At 44.0% G+C, this 19,265-nt stretch overlaps 1 protein-coding gene across 3 annotated transcripts in view; it reads left to right on the plus strand.

Moving 5' to 3' along the window:
• Positions 1–19,265, plus strand: part of LOC308287661 (extended synaptotagmin-1-like) — a 78,136-nt gene that overhangs the window by 45,032 nt on the left and 13,839 nt on the right. Inside the window, exons 26-40 of one of the 3 annotated variants that reach the window (XM_080728894.1) lie at positions 83–229; positions 445–614; positions 4,631–4,775; positions 5,254–5,430; positions 7,216–7,298; positions 8,313–8,361; positions 8,686–8,775; positions 9,769–9,864; positions 11,278–11,349; positions 12,385–12,471; positions 15,263–15,409; positions 16,573–16,641; positions 16,681–16,829; positions 17,299–17,398; positions 18,380–18,438. In XM_080728894.1, coding sequence (XP_080585020.1) covers positions 83–229; positions 445–614; positions 4,631–4,775; positions 5,254–5,430; positions 7,216–7,298; positions 8,313–8,361; positions 8,686–8,775; positions 9,769–9,864; positions 11,278–11,349; positions 12,385–12,471; positions 15,263–15,409; positions 16,573–16,641; positions 16,681–16,829; positions 17,299–17,398; positions 18,380–18,438 — 1,640 coding nt within the window. Of the gene's footprint in view, positions 1–82; positions 230–444; positions 615–4,630; positions 4,776–5,253; positions 5,431–7,215; positions 7,299–8,312; positions 8,362–8,685; positions 8,776–9,768; positions 9,865–11,277; positions 11,350–12,384; positions 12,472–15,262; positions 15,410–16,572; positions 16,830–17,298; positions 17,399–18,379; positions 18,439–19,265 lie in introns of all 3 variants that reach the window. The other 2 variants (XM_080728892.1, XM_080728893.1) reach the window with 2 other exon arrangements.

A 19,265-nucleotide genomic window follows, 5' to 3' on the forward strand; every position in this document is an offset into this window, starting at 1 on the left:
GTTAGGAGTCTTCCCATTGGTTCTGTGTTTGTCCTATTAGCACTTAGGAGTCTTCTCATTGGCTCTGTGTGTGTCCTATCAGTTCTCTCACAGCTGGACCCTCCCCATTGGCTCGGTGGTGGTCCCGGTCAGAGAGCTGCTGTCAGAACCCCAGATGGTCCTGGATCAGTGGTTACACCTGGACGGAGCCTCTCCAGACAGCCAGGTCCTCCTGAGAGCACAGCTCAAGGTACACACACACACACACACACACACACACACACACACACACACACACACACACACACACACACACACACACACACACACACACACACACACACACACTTTCAGTAAAGTGTGTACAGACATCAGTCTGTACTGTGTGCACACAACGTTTTTTTTCCCCAAAAAGCAAGTTATAGCCACTCCCTAACCCTAACCCTAACCCTTGTTTTCCTCCAGTTGCTGATCCCTACCCAGTGTCCTGTGGTCATCGCTCCGTCCAAGCCCCCCTCATCCGCCCCACCCCCCTCCTCTGCTTCATCCAAGCCCCCCTCCTCTGCCGCACACCCCTCCTCCACTCCAGACCCCCCCGCCGCACCGCAGAAACAGGAGAGCGACCTAATGCAGAGGTGAGAGCTTTCAGCCCAAGAACCACGCGGGTTGTGAGTTCGATTCCATTCCGTGTTTGGAGGAGGGGAGCTGGGAGAGGAGGGTCATATCACTACTTATTACACGGCTTGGTTGAATGCTTGATTCTGATTGGTCAATTGTTGAAATCAGCGGTGTGTTATTTCTGGATAATGACCACTCCGCTCTATAACAGACCGATGGCTAATCAAAGGCTCAGAACACCTGCTGCACTCAGGCTGCACTGTGTGAATTTAGTGCCGTATATAACATGTGAGCCATGTAAACAAACACACAGCGACATTTAGAACTAAACGTTGCTCGCAAGAATGCTTTTAAAAATATTTGAAGCGAGATATAGAAGATGCAGTAACAGAAAATGGTTTCTATTTGATCAACACTTGTGGAACACTTTCACTATTGTAACCGTTTAATCCCGAATTTTTCCCAGACATAAGAATAGTCAAATATTGTGTCATTAGTAACCCTTTGAAATAATATATCATATTTTTTTGAAATTTTCATGAAAAAGTAGGTGAAAAGGTGTGTTTTATGATTGGTCACAATTGTGACCGGTGGGATAATGTGTTGTATCAACCTTTTAAAGGGTATATAGTAAATATAGTTATCCTAGAAAGTGAAAATCTTACACCAAAGGCCATAACTACCTACCTACTACCATATTGCATCCCTCATTAAACTACCTACCAGTAAGACACCTAAGGGTGAAAAGCGACCTCGCCCTAAAGGGCGAGGTCGCACCATATCTTGGTCATCTGACCAGTGATATATATCGGACCAGTTACCTATAGATAGAGACCCCTGGTACCCATAGATATTCACAGATATGGGCTTAATATTGATGACATCATCAATATTGATGATGTCATCAATCAATATTGATGACATCATCAATAAAAGGGATTTGGTTCCCCTGGCATCACAGTGATCTCCATATCTCCATATATGGGCATAAAGGGATTTGGTTCCCCTGACATCACAGTGACGTCAGAGTGTGATGTCAGAGTGTGAGAGTCAGCATGATGTCAGAGCAGCAAACCCATATACCGTAAAAAAGTGTGACGGACGGACAGACACGGACATGATGTGCCGTTTCTCATAATAAACTGCAGTTTCAACCATCCACTATCTAACTATCTACATACCATGATAGTGCATCCTTCATGTAAAGACCTACAGTATCTACCACCATACTGGGTCCCTTATCTAACTACCGGTACCTACCTACCACCATACTGCAGCCCTCATACAACTACCACCATACAATCCCTCATACAACTACCACCATACAATCCCTCATCTACCTACTGTACATACCTACCTACCACCAAACTGCATCCATCATCTAACTACATACCTACCACCTTACAGCATCTATCATCTACCTACCTACCTACCTACCTACCTACCTACCTACCTAACATACTGCATCTATCATCTAACTACCTACCTACCACCTTACTGCATCCATCATCTAACTATGTACCTCCATACTGCATCCCTAATCTAACTATCCATCTACCTACCTACCAAACACCACAGCAGTATGGTCTACCTACCTACCTTCTACCATCATCCCTCATCTAACTATCTACAGTACCTTCCCACCAACATATTGCATCCCTCATCTACTACCTACCTACCACCATACGGTGTCCTTCATCTACTAACTACCAACCACCATACCGCATCCATCATCTAACTACCTACAGTACTTACCATCCACCATACTGCATCCCTCATCTTACACTTACCTACCACCATCTGTGTGGCTGGTTCTACAGACAGGGCTCTCCATATATGGGCAAAAAAGGGATTGTATGTATGATGTCAAATGTCATAGTCGTCATAGGACTTTCACATAACAAATAACTGAGTATAAGCATGTTTGGGGTCTCACAGCATATACCGTACAAGGATCTCTATATATGGGTACCAGGGGTCTCCATATATGGGTAACTGGTCCAATATACGTACATAACTGGTCAGATGGCCAAGACATGGCATGACCTCACCCTTCATGGCAAGTTCGCTGGCCCCCTTAGGCGTTTTACTAGTAAGTCATCGTTCCACTCATCTACTTGCATAAATTCAGCACGTGCATTCAACAGCCTGGCTTGCCCCTAATAACCTGTTTGCCCCTAATAGTCCATGTCTGACACATCACTATCACAACTGAGGACAGCATTTTTCTCACTTTGAGACACTGCAATGTTGCATGCCTTGTCTGGGAGCTAATTTTCATCCAACATACCAGTAAGACTCAATAATTGGGAGATAAGCGACTGTCAGGTGGCTCGGGGGTGTGAGTTACAGACTTTTTAGCGGGCTGCAGTGGCGGGGGTCCGCTGCAAGGTGGCGCTCTACGCACAGCTGTCTCCGCGCCGCCGAGGCGGACGTGTGGGTACCGGCCCCAGCTCTCCCGTTCGCTCCTAGCCTGAGTTATGGCATTTTATGTGCGCTTCCGGCATTTTATGTGCACTGCAGTGGCGGGGGTCATCCACTAGGGGGCGCAACCACTTTTGCATCCGTTCTGGAGCACCAGGAGTCGGTGGTCCCCGGGAATTCCCCAGTTAAAGTAAAAGAAAACAGCAGAAAGAGAATAATTTGCTATGTGCATTAGTATGTGTATAGCTACAGTAGTTGCTAATGTATTATCCCACCGGTCACTATTGTTGCCGTTGATATGTTTGTTCGTTTTATGACCACACTGAACACATTTGAGTAATTGCAAAGGCATACACCAATACTAGACATCTTAAAGAAGATGTGTACCAAAAATCATGGTCCTATCTTTATGTTAAGATACTTTACTAACATTTTCTTTTGGGGCTTTGATGCTTCCATCCTCTCCTCTTGGTGCAGACAGGAAGTAAACAGCTCTGGTCATGTGACAATTTAAAGTTAACATGTGACACTGCACATATTTGATTGGGACCCTTTAAACTTTTCAATAATTGCTGGAAATGCATGAATGAATCATGCAATAACATTTTATAGCCTCATAAATGAAGAAAATAGTTACGGTCACTATTGTGACCGGTGGGATTAAACGGGTCAAGGAAACACACTGTTTGGTTTTTAGTTTTTAGTCAAATTATTAATGTATTAAGTAGCCGTGTAATAACGGCACCTCTGCTTCGCGTCGGTGCCATCTCAGCCTGTAGGGATTTTATCACTGGATAATGACCGCTGAGACAGACGTTATCCCTGACATGTATTCCTACGGGCTGAGGTCGGCAGGGAGTGTTGGGTTAGCCTCACAAGCCATCCCGAGCTACGTCATCACCAATGTGCTTCCTTTCTCGGTCTGGTGTCCCTCCCATCGAGCCTCTTTATTAGAACTTGGGTCTCTAATGTCCAATCAAAAGGCTGCATTTCGAGCGAACCCGCCTCACACCGCTCCTGATTGGTCGAGCGGCTGCTACAGCTCTCGCATTTTGTAAACAAACATGGCGGACCCCATGTCCGACGCGAGTTCACAAATCGCAAATAAAAGCTGCACTAAGCGAAGTTTTATCTGAAATCAACGGCATCTCATAACTTAAAAACGAATAACAGTTTGCACCTTTGGAATTTCTGTCTGGAAAAGACATATTTGATGTTCTCCCGACGATGTTTTGATGTGCTGATGACTACTGACTGGACCTGTCAGTCAAAGTGAGTAACTACGTCATCGCGTAATGCGTTGCCTATGGAGAACTCCCAGACTCTGCTGTTGCGAGGCTAGTGTTGGGTAACAGCAACGACAACACAGTAATGTGTGTGGGGAGGAATGAATTGTCAAAAATACTGTATATGGATTCAGTGATTTAGTAAAAACTAGATTGCACTCTGTCGAGGTGCCAACTTGTGTCTTGTGCACTCAAATATGGCTGGTAATTCCCGATACTTTCAGAAGAAAACGACAAGTGTGACCCCAACAATGGGGTCGCACACAGCTATTATGGTGACATTTATTCTCTCGTTCATTCTTCTTCTTCTCCTTCGTTCACAGGTCCAGTGCAGACGCTCCCGCTGTGGAGGCCGTTGTGGCGCCGCTGTCTGAACCTGAGGTTAGGGAGGAGGAGGAGTCAGCCACGCCCCAGGAGGAGGGGCTTCAGCCCCCTCACACCTCCCCTGACGTCTCCTTTGGCTCAGAGGTCAGACCTTCATCCGTTGAATCCGTTAAAACTCTATTCCACTCACAAGGGTTAGGGTCACAAGCATTCAAATCCCACTGATAAGATGCTTAGTTTAGTGTTTTTCACCCTTAATGTGGAGATTATCTTTCCTGTGTGACTTCTAATTCTAATCAATGATGGACTAAACATCCATCTCCACTAGTAGGATGTTTGACTGACAGTTCTCTACATCTCCACTAGTAGGAGTAGTTTTACTGACAGTTATCTCTGTCTCCACTAGTAGGAGTAGTTTTACTGACAGTTCTCTCTGTCTCCACTAGTAGAAGTAGTTTGGCTTACAGTTTTCTGCGTCTCCCAGGGCTTCCTGAGGCATGTTTAATAAGTGCAGTTGTACTGTCTACCTGTAGGGGGTGCTGAGGCTGCACCTCCTGGAGGCTCAGAGTTTGGTTGGTTGTTTGGTTGGTTTAATAACTGCAGTTGTACTGTGTGCCTGTAGGGGGTGCTGAGGCTGCACCTCCTGGAGGCTCAGAGTCTGGTTGCCAAGGACAACAGGATGGGGGGCGTGGTCAAGGGCAAGAGCGACCCCTACGCCAAGGTCAGCGTGGGGGTCGTGACCTTCACCAGTCATGTGATCAAAGAGAACCTGAACCCCATCTGGAACGAGATGTACGAGGTGAGAACATCACTCCCCCTAGTGGTAATGGTAGGTTGGATAGGTTTGCTACTCTGACATCACGCTCTGGCTTCACTGTGATGTCACACTAACAGAATCCCTTTTATGCCCATATATGGAGTTCCCTGATGTCACCAATATTAACTCATTCTGTGCCGATCCCGAACTAGTTCGGCTTTATTTCAATCCAATACAATTTTTTTTTTATTAATTCACTTACCCCGAGCTGCTTGTAGAGTCGTGGGTGGTCCTGGCTCGCTAGCCGCTAGCCAGCTAGCCATTCTACTCTGTCCGACGATATATTCCATTAAAAATGGTTTAAAATACATTTTTGAGCTCCCCAATGTTCACCCAATGTTCGGCGCCGCTTCCGATGAGTACACGAGTGTGCCGATCCCGAAGTAGTCCGGCTTTTTTTAATGAAATGAATAAAATGATAAGAGGCCTTCTGAAGCCTGGCCTGATTTTTCTAGCTACTAGCCGAAAGCTAGCAACCTCCCGGCCGGCCGTTATTTGCGAACGAAATCGCCAATCTCCGCCTAATCCAATGAAAGACCACATCTTTGAAGGCTTATATCTCTGGATTGTGTCTTTAGGGAAGTGGCGCGAGGTTTATTTACGGCGAAATCGCCCAAAAATGATCTTTTAGATGACAAAATGGGAATAGCCATTCTGTTAGCATTATCATCCGGGACCTTTCCATGACATGCATGAACGTGAGCACGTGAGGTCCTGGAAGGTGAGGTCCTGGAAGCTAAAGCGCTCGCCTATGAGAGATACCCTGGCATTCTATGGCCCCTAGAGGGCGCTGGCACTAAATGAGTTAAGCCCATATCTAACAGGACTTATATGGGAATGCCCATGCATATGGAGGCCACATCGGCCACATACCACACTAACATAATCCATATATGGCCAAGACTGTGGCTGGTTCTACAGACAGGGATCTCCATGTATGGGCATAAAAGGGTATGATGTCAGATGTCATAGACATCATAGGACTTTCACATGACGAATAGCTGAGTAAGCATGTTTGGGCTCTCACAGCATATCTCCATATACAGTACATGGATCTCCTTATATGGGTACCAGGGGGTCTCCATATATGGGTAACTGGTCCGATATACATCACTGGCCAGATGGCCATTGGCCAAGAATTGGTGCGACCTTGCCCTTTAGGGCGAGGTCACATGTTGCCCTGAGGCGTCTTACTAGTATTATTAGAATCACAGAGATTCATGGAGAATTAGGAGAGAATGTTGTGTCATTGTGCTCCCATTGCAGGCACGCGCTCTATGCCCAACACATTTGCATAGCAGGTGGTTTTAGAATCACTATGCCCAACACATTTGGCCTAGCGGGTGGTTTAGAATCACTATGCCCAACACATTTGGCCTAGCGGGTTGTTTTAGAACGGCTCTATGCCCAACATATTTGGCCTAGCGGGTGGTTTTAGAATCCGCTCTATGCCAAACACATTTGGCCTAGTAGGTGGTTTTAGAATCCGCTATGCTCAACATATTTGGCCTAGCGGGGGGTTTTAGAATCCGCTATGCACTTTCCCAAACGTGTGAGGCCAAAATAACAATTTTAGGGAGAGTACAACAACACACCCACGGCCACACTTCCATGCGCAAATAGCAGAGTCTGCATTAAGGTAAAGCGGGTAGTGCGACCCTAAGATACCGCTTAGAGACAGTGCAGCTGCCTCGCCTGTAATCCAGCGGTAGCGGGTAGTGTGAAGCGGTAAGGCACAGGTAAAAACAGATCCCATTGTCTCCCCAGATGGTGCTGAAGCCTCAGCTTGGGATGGTTGTCAAAGTGGAGCTGTACGATAAAGACATGGACAAAGATGACTTCCTGGGGAGGTGAGAACATTCTGTTATATGACAAAATTGAATAACAATGTTAGACTATGATAGTAAATATTACTGTATTAATAATAGTAGACTGATGCCAGGTCATTGTTGACCTGCCATCCCATAATGTGTATCGTTTAAATGTATACATTATGATCCTATGATTACCTATGATCTTAGATTATGATCGCCATCCATTTGTAAATCACTCTGGATTAAGAGTTCTGCTAAATCATAGGGGTGTAAGATTAATTAATTAATAGAATAGAATATATAGGGGTGTAACGATACATTTAATAGCGATACGATGGGCATTACGATACATGGTTGACGATACGATGGACGATAATTAATATTCATATTAAAGGTGTATTCAGTGATAATTCAAGTGGCCGGGGGTCATCTTGTTTTACACCATTATAATGTTCTCGTTTTGATCATTAGACCCAATCACTGAATATCGGTAGGCCTACGTCTCCAGCTTCAGGATATGTATGATACTGATTTACTACGAGACTGTGGAATTTTATGAGTTCAGTAGTTTACAATCTAGGCATTTAGCAGACATTCTTAATTCAGAGCAACTGTGGTTCTCAAAACTTTTATTTTGACCATCATAACTAAACATCATAACATACGTAACTACGGCCATACTCTACCCTGATTGGTCGAGGACTGGCTGGCCACCTCTGAAAACCGAATCTAGCTATGCTCGTAACACGGGCCATGGTGGAAGTCCTTATATGGTCAGCACACATTCTAGTGAGGAGAATGAATGGAAAATGTACCAATTATATTTTTATTTGAATGGAATACAATCACTGAATATACCTTCAACCTGTTTGTGCTGAATCTGGAATCAGGCTAACCATCAGCTTGAATGTTTAGTTCTGTGTTGTTTTAAAGGATAACATCAGGTTAAATGTTTAGTTCTGTGTTGTTTTAAAGGATAACATCAGGTTAAATGTTTAGTTCTGTGTTGTTTTAAAGGATAACATCAGTTTGTTATGCGTTGTTCCTCAGGTTAACCATCAGTTTGGCAGACATCATCCAGTCTCAGTACACAGATCAGGTGAGCAAAACGTGGCATGAGGTTTTGAGCTTGTAGATCTGCTATGCTTGTAGATCTGCTACACGTGATGCTTTTGTGTGGCGCTGTAGTTACAGTATGATCAAGAAGGGGCGTTGATTAATTCATGAGAAAAACACTTAATACGGAGGTAAGAGGTTTCTGCCTGACAATGACGATATATTTGACCAGATCCATATTTATTTGTGTGTGTGTGTGTGTGTGTGTGTGTGTGTGTGTGTGTGTGTGTGTGTGTGTGTGTGTGTGTGTGTGTGTGTGTGTGTGTGTGTGTGTGTGTGTGTGTGTGTGTGTGTGTGTGTGTTCCAGTGGTACACTCTGAGTGACGTGAAGTCTGGTCAGATACACCTGGTGGTGGAGTGGGTTCCTACCGTGTCCACTAAAGACAACATGGACCAGGTCAGTACTGTTAAGCTGCTTGCGTTTTTCGTAGCATTTCGGAAATACAAAATCCGCATATTTTTTATTTACGTGCCCCGATATTCGGCTGAAAAAAACGCAGCAGTGTGCAAAGACCTTTAGTGTTGGTTCACTGTCTGTAGTGAACCCAGTCAGTGGCTCAAACCGACAGTATGGGACGGCAGTGGCTCAGGGGTAGAGAAACACACAGGGTTCCTGAATGTGTGTGTTAATGGGTGAATGTAATGACTGTGTGTGTGAATGGGTGAATGTAATGAATGTGTGTGTGTGTGAATGGGTGAATGTAATGAATGTGTGTGTGAATGGGTGAATGTAATGAATGTGTGGGTGAATGGGTGAATGTAATGAATGTGTGTGAATGGGTGAATGTAATGAATGTGTGGGTGAATGTGGGTGAATGTAATGAATATGTGTGTTAATGGGTGAATTGAAGACTTTATTAGAATGTAATGAATGTGTGTGTGAATGGGTGAATGTAATGAATGTGTGTGTGTGAATGGGTGAATGTAATGAATGTGTGTGTGAATGGGTGAATGTAATGAATGTGTGTGTTAATGGGTGACTGTAATGAATGTGTGTGTGAATGGGTGAAGGTAATGAATGTGTGTGTGTGAATGGGTGACTGTAGCGAGATGTTATCCCTTACACAATGCCACTCCGTCCTGGACCCAAGAAAAAAAACATTTAATCCCGGATCAGATTAGGATTGTGGGCAGTCCAAATACATACAGTATACTACTAATAATGACATTTTACAATAGCATCGTCATCATGGCAAGAAATCTAAAACTAGACAAAACATAATAAAGTTGGAGAGGTTGTTTGGGGTTGTTTGAAACGAAGTGAATTAAACTGTATTGCATGGCGGTCCTTGAAGCAGAGCATTCCTAGAGTGCTGAGTCACCGTGGTGTCGTTGTCATGCCCCCCCCCACTCCTGTGGTATGGTTGTCATGGTGATCATGCCCCTCCAGGTCCTCCAGCTCCAGACGGTTCATTCCTTCCAGAACAAGACTGTTCCTTCTGCTGCCCTGCTGTTTATCTACCTGGACAAAGCTACAAGACTACCTGTAAGTATACTGTAGAGCTACCAGACTACCTGTAAGTAAATATGATATGATATAGTACTTTATTGTCAGTTCACACTGACATTTGTCTTGCCACACAGCAGCCATGTATGTGAAACATACAAACATTTGACACAACACAAGGAACAAAACAGGATTAAATAAGGACATAGAGACAAGAGCAGTGTCCAGCGCCTAGCCTACCTCTGGTCAAACTCCTCATTAAGCCTTAAAGTCCACTGATGGACAGACAGAGATAGAGCTCACATCTACATGTAATTGTGGGGTCCCCAGTTCAAACATGATTATTTTGAGGGGTCCCATGTAGTTCAATATTTTGGGGGATTGCGACCTGAACATGGTCGGAACCATTGTTGTAGTGCTCTGACCGAGATTATTTACACATTTTTTAAATTATTGTTATGCATTCTATTTGACTAATTTTAAAATAAATGAATGAATAAATAAATACATTGCCTATAATAAAATGCCCAAAATAATGACCCCAGCATGAATGTGGTCAATGATTATTATTATTATTATTATTATTTTTTTTATGCTACAGTTTTACAGGAGTTCATCAAAAACCTGCATATTTCAGATTGTGTTGAGAACAAATATGTTCTTCTGGAATGTGTTAAAACACTCATGTCTGGAACTGGAACTATGTGGAAGTCTATATTTTATTGAATACTTTATGAATGATTAAAAGCACACAGTGTTTATCAGAAAGAGTTAAAGGAGTAGTTCACCCATAAAATGACTTTTTGTGATACTTATTAGTACATAAGTGTAACTTTACATAATCACCTATAGTTTATGGCTACAGTCCCTGTCCCAGCCCCCCCCCCCCCCTTACGCTCGTTTAGTTTTTAATTAAAACCTACAGCGAGGAAACAAAGTAAACAAAGGCTGTCATCAGCCTCTCATAATGTCTGTGTGAAAGACCTCCACATTACATGACTGTTTACTGTGTGTGTGTGTGTGTGTGTGTGTGTGTGTGTGTGTGTGTGTGTGTGTGTGTGTGTGTGTGCGTGCGTGCGTGCGTGCGTGCGTGCGTGCGTGCGTGCGTGCGTGCGTGCGTGCGTGCGTGCGTGCGTGCGTGCGTGTGCGCGCGCGCATGTGTTTGTGATGCATGAAACTGTTACACTCTTTTCACCTGTACATATTTTGTTCCGCTTGTATTGTACTGTATTGTATTGTCTACACTTCTGCTTTAGCAATGTAAATGTATGTTTTCTCATGCCAATAAAGCCCTTTGAATTGGAATTGAATTGAATTGAATTGAATTGAATTGTGTGTGTGGGTGTGTGTGTGTGTGTGTGTGTGTGTGTGTGTGTGTGTGTGTGTGTGTGTGTGTGTGTGTGTGTGTGTGTGTGTGTGTGTGTGTGTGTGTGTGTGTGTGTGTGTGTTCAGTTGAAGAAGAGCGGGAAGGAACCCAAGGCCGGAGCAGAGCTGGTGTTTGGAGAGACGACCTTCAGAACCAAGGTGAGACACACAGGGGCGGACTGGGACATAAATCTGGCCCTGACCGGCCCAGACCGGCCCACCACAACCACCGCGTACCAAACATAGAAGATCTACAAGCCCACAACGCATCGAGGCAGCGATGCGCTGTGGGCTTGTATCAGCTGTTTTATGTATGTATGGGTGGGACTCCTGGGGCCACAGTAGCCTGTGATTGGGTTACTAGGCCAGTATTCAGATGATAGACAAGCCAGTGGTCCAATCATGTGATGTCTCTCTGCTCTGTGGGCTGGTGCTACTGAAGGATTGGCCCTCTCCACTTAGTGACCACCCAGACCAAAATAATTACTGTAACTGTCCTAAAATGGGGGCAAAAAAAATAAAGCCTACTTGTATAGTCGACCCAGCGGGCATCAGGCCTGTATGTTGTGTGTTTTTCCACTCCTACCTGTCCTACAGATGTTACCACAGCGTTGTTTTGATGTCAAATACAAACATCATGTGTAATAATCCCACCTCTCCCCATCCATTGATTTGAGAAATTCAATACCATACACACATTAAATACCATACATAAACAAAATATTCTCTTCATGTCGTCTTTAAAAAGCCAAACAAAAATCAAAGCCTTGCACATATCACACAACACAACACTGTACTGAAACTGACTGACACAGAATATTACACCTGTGTAAAAAAGGACCTTCAAATGATTAGCATTCTGTGTCTCTTAAAGGTGTGTGAACGTACGGTAGTCACCTCAGTTTGTTTTATTTTGAAGGTGAAATCACCAGATCACCTCAGTTTGTTTTATTTTGAAGGTGAAAGCACCAGGTCACCTCAGTCTGTTTTGTTTTATTTTGAAGGTGTGTGAACGCACCAGGTCATCTCAGTTTGTTTTGTTTTATTTTGAAGGTGAAAGCACCAGGTCACCTCAGTCTGTTTTGTTTTATTTTGAAGGTGTGTGTGAATGCACCAGATCACCTCAGTTTGGTTTGTTTTATTTTGAAGGTGAAAGCACCAGGTCACCTCAGTTTGTTTTGTTTTATTTTGAAGGTGTGCGAGCGCTCCAGGTCACCTCAATGGAATGAAGCCTTCCACTTCCTGGTTCGTGACCCCGGACAGGAAATGCTCATCATCAAGGTTTGTCTGATCTCAATCTGAAGGATTCTGAAACCCAAACCCAGACTGGCAACTAAAATACATTAAGTTACATTTTGTCTATAGTTAACCATACAGTATGTATTTATAACAGATCATCCGCTGGGGTCTATAGTTAACCATTATGTATTGTATCTAACAGCTGTCCAGTGGATGGGATCCAGGGCCGGATCTCCCCATAGGCAAGGGGGGGCATTGCCCCCCTAAATGCCCTGTCTGCCCCACCAAACAAGATGGCATGAAAAAATAAAAATATATATATTTCGTTTTTTTTTTTTTTTTTTTTTTTTTTTATATTATGCTACAGCTGTCGCACCACCAAAACCAACACCATTTCATTATATATACATTTTAAAAACTCCGATCGCCAATGCCATCTCTCTCCCTCTCTGCACCTCAAAAGAAGTAAAACAAATAATAATGTTCCAGCCAGGCCAGCAGCTCCGCCCCCGATATGCGTTGAATGCGTAGGAGGGAACAGCAGTCAGTCTCGTCTCGACAGACAAGTACACGCACCACTTCTGGTTGCCAACTAACTTCAGTTTTGTCCAGCGCATTAAGGAACTAATCGAGAGAAGGAACAGTTTGTTTTTTAGTTGTGCTTGCAGCTTGTTTCACTTTAACTTCTGTTCTCTTTCTCTGGCTCTTTCGGTCAATATGCGTCGATTTCTGGTTTCTAAACCTCGCGACGCGAGCACTGCTGCTACGGCTCCAGTCAGTCCAGAGGCAGGCTCCGAGCCGTCGTCGACTCGGGGTACAGCTGCTCCTCGACCCGACCCAAACCCTAACCCCCAATTGAGTTCCACAAGCACGGCAACACAAGCTGAAAGCTTCGCCGTACACGACGCAGCAGTGGCCGCTGCTAACAGCACTGGCTTAAGCACAACAGCACCATCACAGCCCGCTAATCTTGTGTTTCCAAAACGTCATTTTGGCAAGACAGCACGCGCATTCAGCCCGGGCTGGTACCGTGGAGGAAGACCATGGCTGGAATATTCAGTGAAGCTAGATGCGTGCTTTTGTTTTCCTTGTTGCAAATTTGGAGGAAATATAATGTCATTGTCTGTCTAGTGTCATGTCTGTCTGTCTGTCTGTCTGTCTGTCTGTCTGTCTATCTAGTGTCATATCAGTGTATCAATCTATCCATCCAGTATCATATCTATCATCCATCTAGTGTCATCTCAGTGTCTCAATCTATCCAGTATCATATCTATCATCCATCTAGTCTCATATCAGTGTATCAATCTATATCTATCAGTTTATAGTATCATTTGCATTCATCTTTGTCAATCACATCAGTATAGCTATCACACCAGTAACATGTCTGTCTTTTGTCATCACATTATTTATCATTTCTTTAACCTTTTGTTTTTTTTTGTGTTTTTTTTTGAGCGGTGGTCACAACGCTCCTATACGTGGCCGTGTGTGTGGGTCTGTCTGTCTCCGTCCGTTTCTGTATGTAGCCTAAACTTCGGCACGTAACTAGTGCCGCACCATTTACGCCACTCGCGCAATATATACATCAAAATGTGCGGCTCGGCCGGGAATGGTGTGCTATTACCTTTCGTTCCGATCCGCCTTACCATGCCGACGTAATCGGCAAAAAACGACGCTTAATTGTCCCCATTGACTTATAATGGGACAATGCAAGAAATCACTTTCAAGTATTTTTCTCTCGTAAACCATTGGAGCTACAGTTTCAAACCTCGGAGAGGAGATTCATAATGATTTTAAGAATGAATCGAAAAATAATTACATCACTCGGCCTCATGGTGGCGCTATAACGGCCCACTTTACGTTTTGCCCCGTAACTCTTGAACCGTAGATCGGAAAATGAAAATTCTTTTTTCCCTGGATTCCTTGGGTCAAGACGCATCTCCCCATATAGGCCACACCCATTTGCGCCAGGATAGATTTTCCGCCATCTTGAATTTTCTCCAAAACACACTTTTTGCTCCTTTTCCTACATATTTTCTTCAAATGTCACAAAAATCGGTTTCACATGATCTATGAGGTGGGTAAACCACCGCTCAGTTCACACGGGTGTGATTGTTTTCTTTTTTTTTTTTTACTTTTTTGTGTATTTTATTTCTTAAGTTCTGTGACTTGTACTGTACACAGCATGGTGTGGTGTGTCATTGGTATAAGTGTGCCAAAATGCATAGGTTTTTATGCATTTCTGGCGTTATGACCCCCTAAAAAGGTTGCCCCCCTGGCATTTCCTCTAGCCCCACCTACTACTAGAGCTTACATCCGGCCCTGATGGGATCATATTATAGTTAACATATGTATTGTATATTTATAACAGTTGTCCAGTGGGTGGGATCAGGTCTATATTAACATATATATATTATATTAACAGCTGTCCAGTGGATGGGATCAGCCTCTGGGGGATGGGATCAGGTCTATATTCACATATATTAACAGCTGTCCAGTGGATGGGATCAGCCTCTGGGGGATGGGATCAGGTCTATATTAACATATATATTATATTAACAGCTGTCTAGTGGGTGGGATCATCCTCTGGGGTCTATATTAACATATATATTATATTAACAGCTGTCCAGTGGATGGGATCAGCCTCTGGGGGATGGGATCAGGTCTATATTAACATATATTATATTAACAGCTGTCCAGTGGATGGGATCAGCCTCTGGGGGATGGGATCAGGTCTATATTAACATATATATTATATTAACAGCTGTCCAGTGGATGGGATCAGCCTCTGGGGGATGGGATCAGGTCTATATTAACATATATATTATATTAACAGCTGTCCAGTGGATGGGATCAGCCTCTGGGGTCTCTGGTTCTTCCGGTCAGAGAGCTGCTGTCAGAAGATCACATGGTTGTGGACCACTGGTTCCTCCTGGATGGAGCCACAGCAGAAAGTCACATCCTGCTGAGAGCTGAGCTGAAGGTCAGGAGAACACACACACACGCACGCACGCACGCACGCACGCACGCACGCACGCACGCACGCACGCACGCACATGTAATATGCACCCACGTGTAGCAGAGCCTTCGCTTGAAGACCAGAAGTTTACTAAACTCCTCACAAAAAGTGCGGAAACTTTCATGACTTTTAATTATTTCTCCCCTTCAATCAATCAATCAATCAATCAATCAATCAATCAATCAATCAATCAGTATTACAGCCGAAGCCAATAGAAGACATGAAAAACAATTCAAATAATAAAAAGAAATAGATATAAATTCATAAAGATTCTAAAGGGCGCTCATAAAAACATCAATAAAAGATGTGATGTGAGATGGGTATCTTACTGAGCTATACCTGGGATTGTTCAACATATCAATCACCTCATTATGAGACCCAGCAAGTCTACATTTAAAACTAAATAATATAAATTGGTATTGACATTTTATATAATTCTTATCGTTGATCAGTCACCTTTACAATGAGGTACAATTTGTAAGGATCCTGCAGTTGTGGGATGAGCGACACAGCTCAATGTGTCACACAGATATACTGTATGTGTGAGCTGTCACTCACAGGTGTGTGACTGACACCTTAGAAACAGTTCGCCCACACGTTGAGCTGTGTTGTTCATTCCACCAATACAAGATCATTACTTGCTTGTGAAGGTGATTAATCAACGGGAAGGGGGGATATAATCCACCAAAGTTACGTTTCTGAACTTTTTGTGAGGAGTCTATTTCCCGACAGCCAAGGGATTCCCTTTGGACTAGTGGTTTAAGACGTTTCCCTTCATTGATCTTTATTTTTGTATTTATTTTTTGCATTAAAATAAACAATTAAAAGAGCTTTAAAAAAAGCTGTGGAATAAAAGTATAGCTTTTCCGCAAGAAATGTTTTTAATAATTTTGTCAGCCAGGCAAAAGCTCCTGAATCATCGTTTTGTTTTTGTGGCATAATTAATGTGTTTTTTTTTTTCACAGAAGATACAGAAAGATAGGGAATCTTATGCAACAGTAGTGTGTTGTGAAAGTCTGCCATCTAGTGCTTGAATGTTGTATATGCCCCCTTTAACACTGGTTTTACTGTGAACACAACTGTTGCATTTTATGAATCTCCAGCTGAGACATGTTTGCTGTTCACAGATCCTTCAGACCAGGATGATAGAAGCTCTGGGAGCTCAGCAGCCAGAAGATGAAGTGACCTCCACAGTGGTCAGTCCTGCTGCCCGGCCAGACGTTGAGGAGACCAAGGTGGTCAGTGCTGACCAGCCAGAAGATGAGGAGACCACCTCGGTGGTCAGTGCTGACCAGCCAGAAGATGAGGAGACCAGGGAGGACCAGGGTGGTTCAGCTCCAACGTCAACAGATCTTGAGGAACATCTTGATCCGCCTGCTGAACAGTGAGTGTGTTTTAGTGGACCGGCTAGACGTTCATTGACATTCATTGACCTCTGAAGGCTGCCTTCATACTGGAGACGCGAGCGATGAAATCTCATTAAAATAAATTTGTTTCAATGAGGACGTCCTGACATACCGCGAGCGACAACACGTTGTGCCGCGATGTCGTACACCCCTCCTGTTTTTGCTCGCGGAGCCTCTATTTGAGCGAGGTTTCGCGGCGACGTCCATAGAGGTAAACGGCCATGTCCCGCCTCCCAAAAACTTGATATTATTATTTAATCATTTGATTGGTTCAGGCTACGTTGCAACGCAATGGCCGATGCTCCATATGCGCACAGTATTTCGAGGGACATCGTGTTGCGTCACTTGCGTCGTGGGCAGTGCAGATGAGGTGTTAGGGTGACAGAGGTGACATCCAGTGTGTTATTGTCAGGGTGACAGAGGTGACATCCAGTGTGTTATTCTCAGGGTGACAGAGGTGACATCCAGCCAGCCTGATGAGGCAGAAGTTCATGAAGAAGCTCCAGATCCTCGACCAGCAGACGTTGAACCTCCCCCTGTTGCTACAGTGAGTTAAATAATTTACCACCGTCTTCACTTTCAGGTTGCTGTTTTCTGCGCGTCACAGATCATAATCACACAGCGGACATTTTTACTGGTATATAACAGACTCCTTAGATTCATTGTGTGTATCTGTGTCACATGGCCCCTTTAGAAGGCTGTGAGTCGATTCATTCCAGTGAACATGAACACAAATTATGACTAGAATCAGTATTCTTAATAAACCATGTTACTGTATGTTCACAACATTCTGACACTAGAATGAGTCTTCTGAGTTTTCAGACTGAATCAGGAGAAGGTTCTTTGTCTGAGACCTGTCTCCACAGTCTGGCAACTGAACAGAGCATTTACCAAAGGTGGTTGATATCGAAAGATCTCAATTGTAGCCACTGGAGGCAACATCATAGCTGTGTTGACGTTCACTCCCCCATTGGAATGAATCGACTCCAACCTGCTTCCAGTCTGGCTCTTTAGTAGCGGCCCGGGTTCGCCTCCCGGTTGTTTCCTCGCGGCCGACGCTACATCTACATACCGTAGATACAGGAAGTACAGATGTGGCGTTTTCAACTCTTCAGTATTTACTGCTCTTTTCCTGAACTTTTCCTACAAATGCATTTTTTCCACAGGTTTATTTCCCTGTTTTTCCTTTCTAATTTTTATGGAGAGTGAAGCGTATTTTTGCAGAAACTCACAAATGTCAAGAAACCACTCCATTCCCATTGAAAAGCCGAATCCACCTTCATAGCTAGATTTAAACTTTGAAGTCAGAGAAGGTCATAAAATTAGCAAAATAGCTGATCTACAAGCTCAATGTTCTGCAAATCCACTGAAAATCTACTATCTTGCCAATGGCAGGACGTGTGAAGTTTTGAAATGGCAAAAACTGTAAACTTGTTAGTTTTGTTTTCGTCTTGGCTTGTAACCATGACAACAACATGGCTGCCATGTGCGTGTCGTCAGTGTGACGGTTTATTGTTTTATCACACAGGAGGAGGAGGAGGAGCTAAACGATGAAGAGGAGACAGCAGCAGCTTCTCCACCAGAGAGGTGAGATCTGGATCTCTGTTTCTCGTCGATATAATAGATACAGTAGATACATAGATGATAGATATACAGTATTCAGTACATAGATGATAGATATATACAGTAGATACATAGTATAGTGTTAGGATATTGTGCATCTTAGGCATATACAAATCTTTCCACATATTGCACACATGTTTTGGGGGGTATTTTATTTTTGGCACTGTCTACGTCATACGTCACCGGCGACGGCAACCTGCACGGCGACATGAATAGGCGTCATCAGACTCAGCACACGTCAGTCAACACAGGGGGACGAAGAGAGAGGAAGCGTGTTTGGAAACCGTGGCGTCTCATTTGCTACCCGCGACAGTTTGGGGGTCGATGTAACTTTGACTGTGATGTACACACGGAGGCCACATCTCGGCGGCACTTGTACAGGATAGGTGACGGATGGGCGCTATCCATCTATCCGTCCTCCGATGCCTTGTAGTTCTTGCATGAGTGGAGAGGAGTGGAGCTCCGCGTACTACGGTAGAGAGTTATCAGCGGACCAGCTGTTGTGCAACCAACGTTGTGTTTGTGCAGTGACTAATACATAAAAAGAGAAAAAACCCTACGGGAGAAATAAAAGAAGAAAACAGAAAAACAACAAAAGACCACAAGTCTGAACTGAAGCTAACCCACACCTCACTCCGGCCGTGGGGGCCCACGACAGGGCTGGCCGCCACAAGCAATAGGTGAGTGGGCAATGGGCATACACAGTGCGGATGTTTGGGACAGTGCCTTTTGTTTTAGTTTGACACGCACACACACACCGCACGCAGCTACGAACGCACACTTTTAGGTCA

Source organism: Nannobrachium achirus (genome assembly GCF_963921795.1).
Source record: "Nannobrachium achirus genome assembly, chromosome: 6".
NCBI classification, from domain to species: domain Eukaryota; kingdom Metazoa; phylum Chordata; class Actinopteri; order Myctophiformes; family Myctophidae; genus Nannobrachium; species Nannobrachium achirus.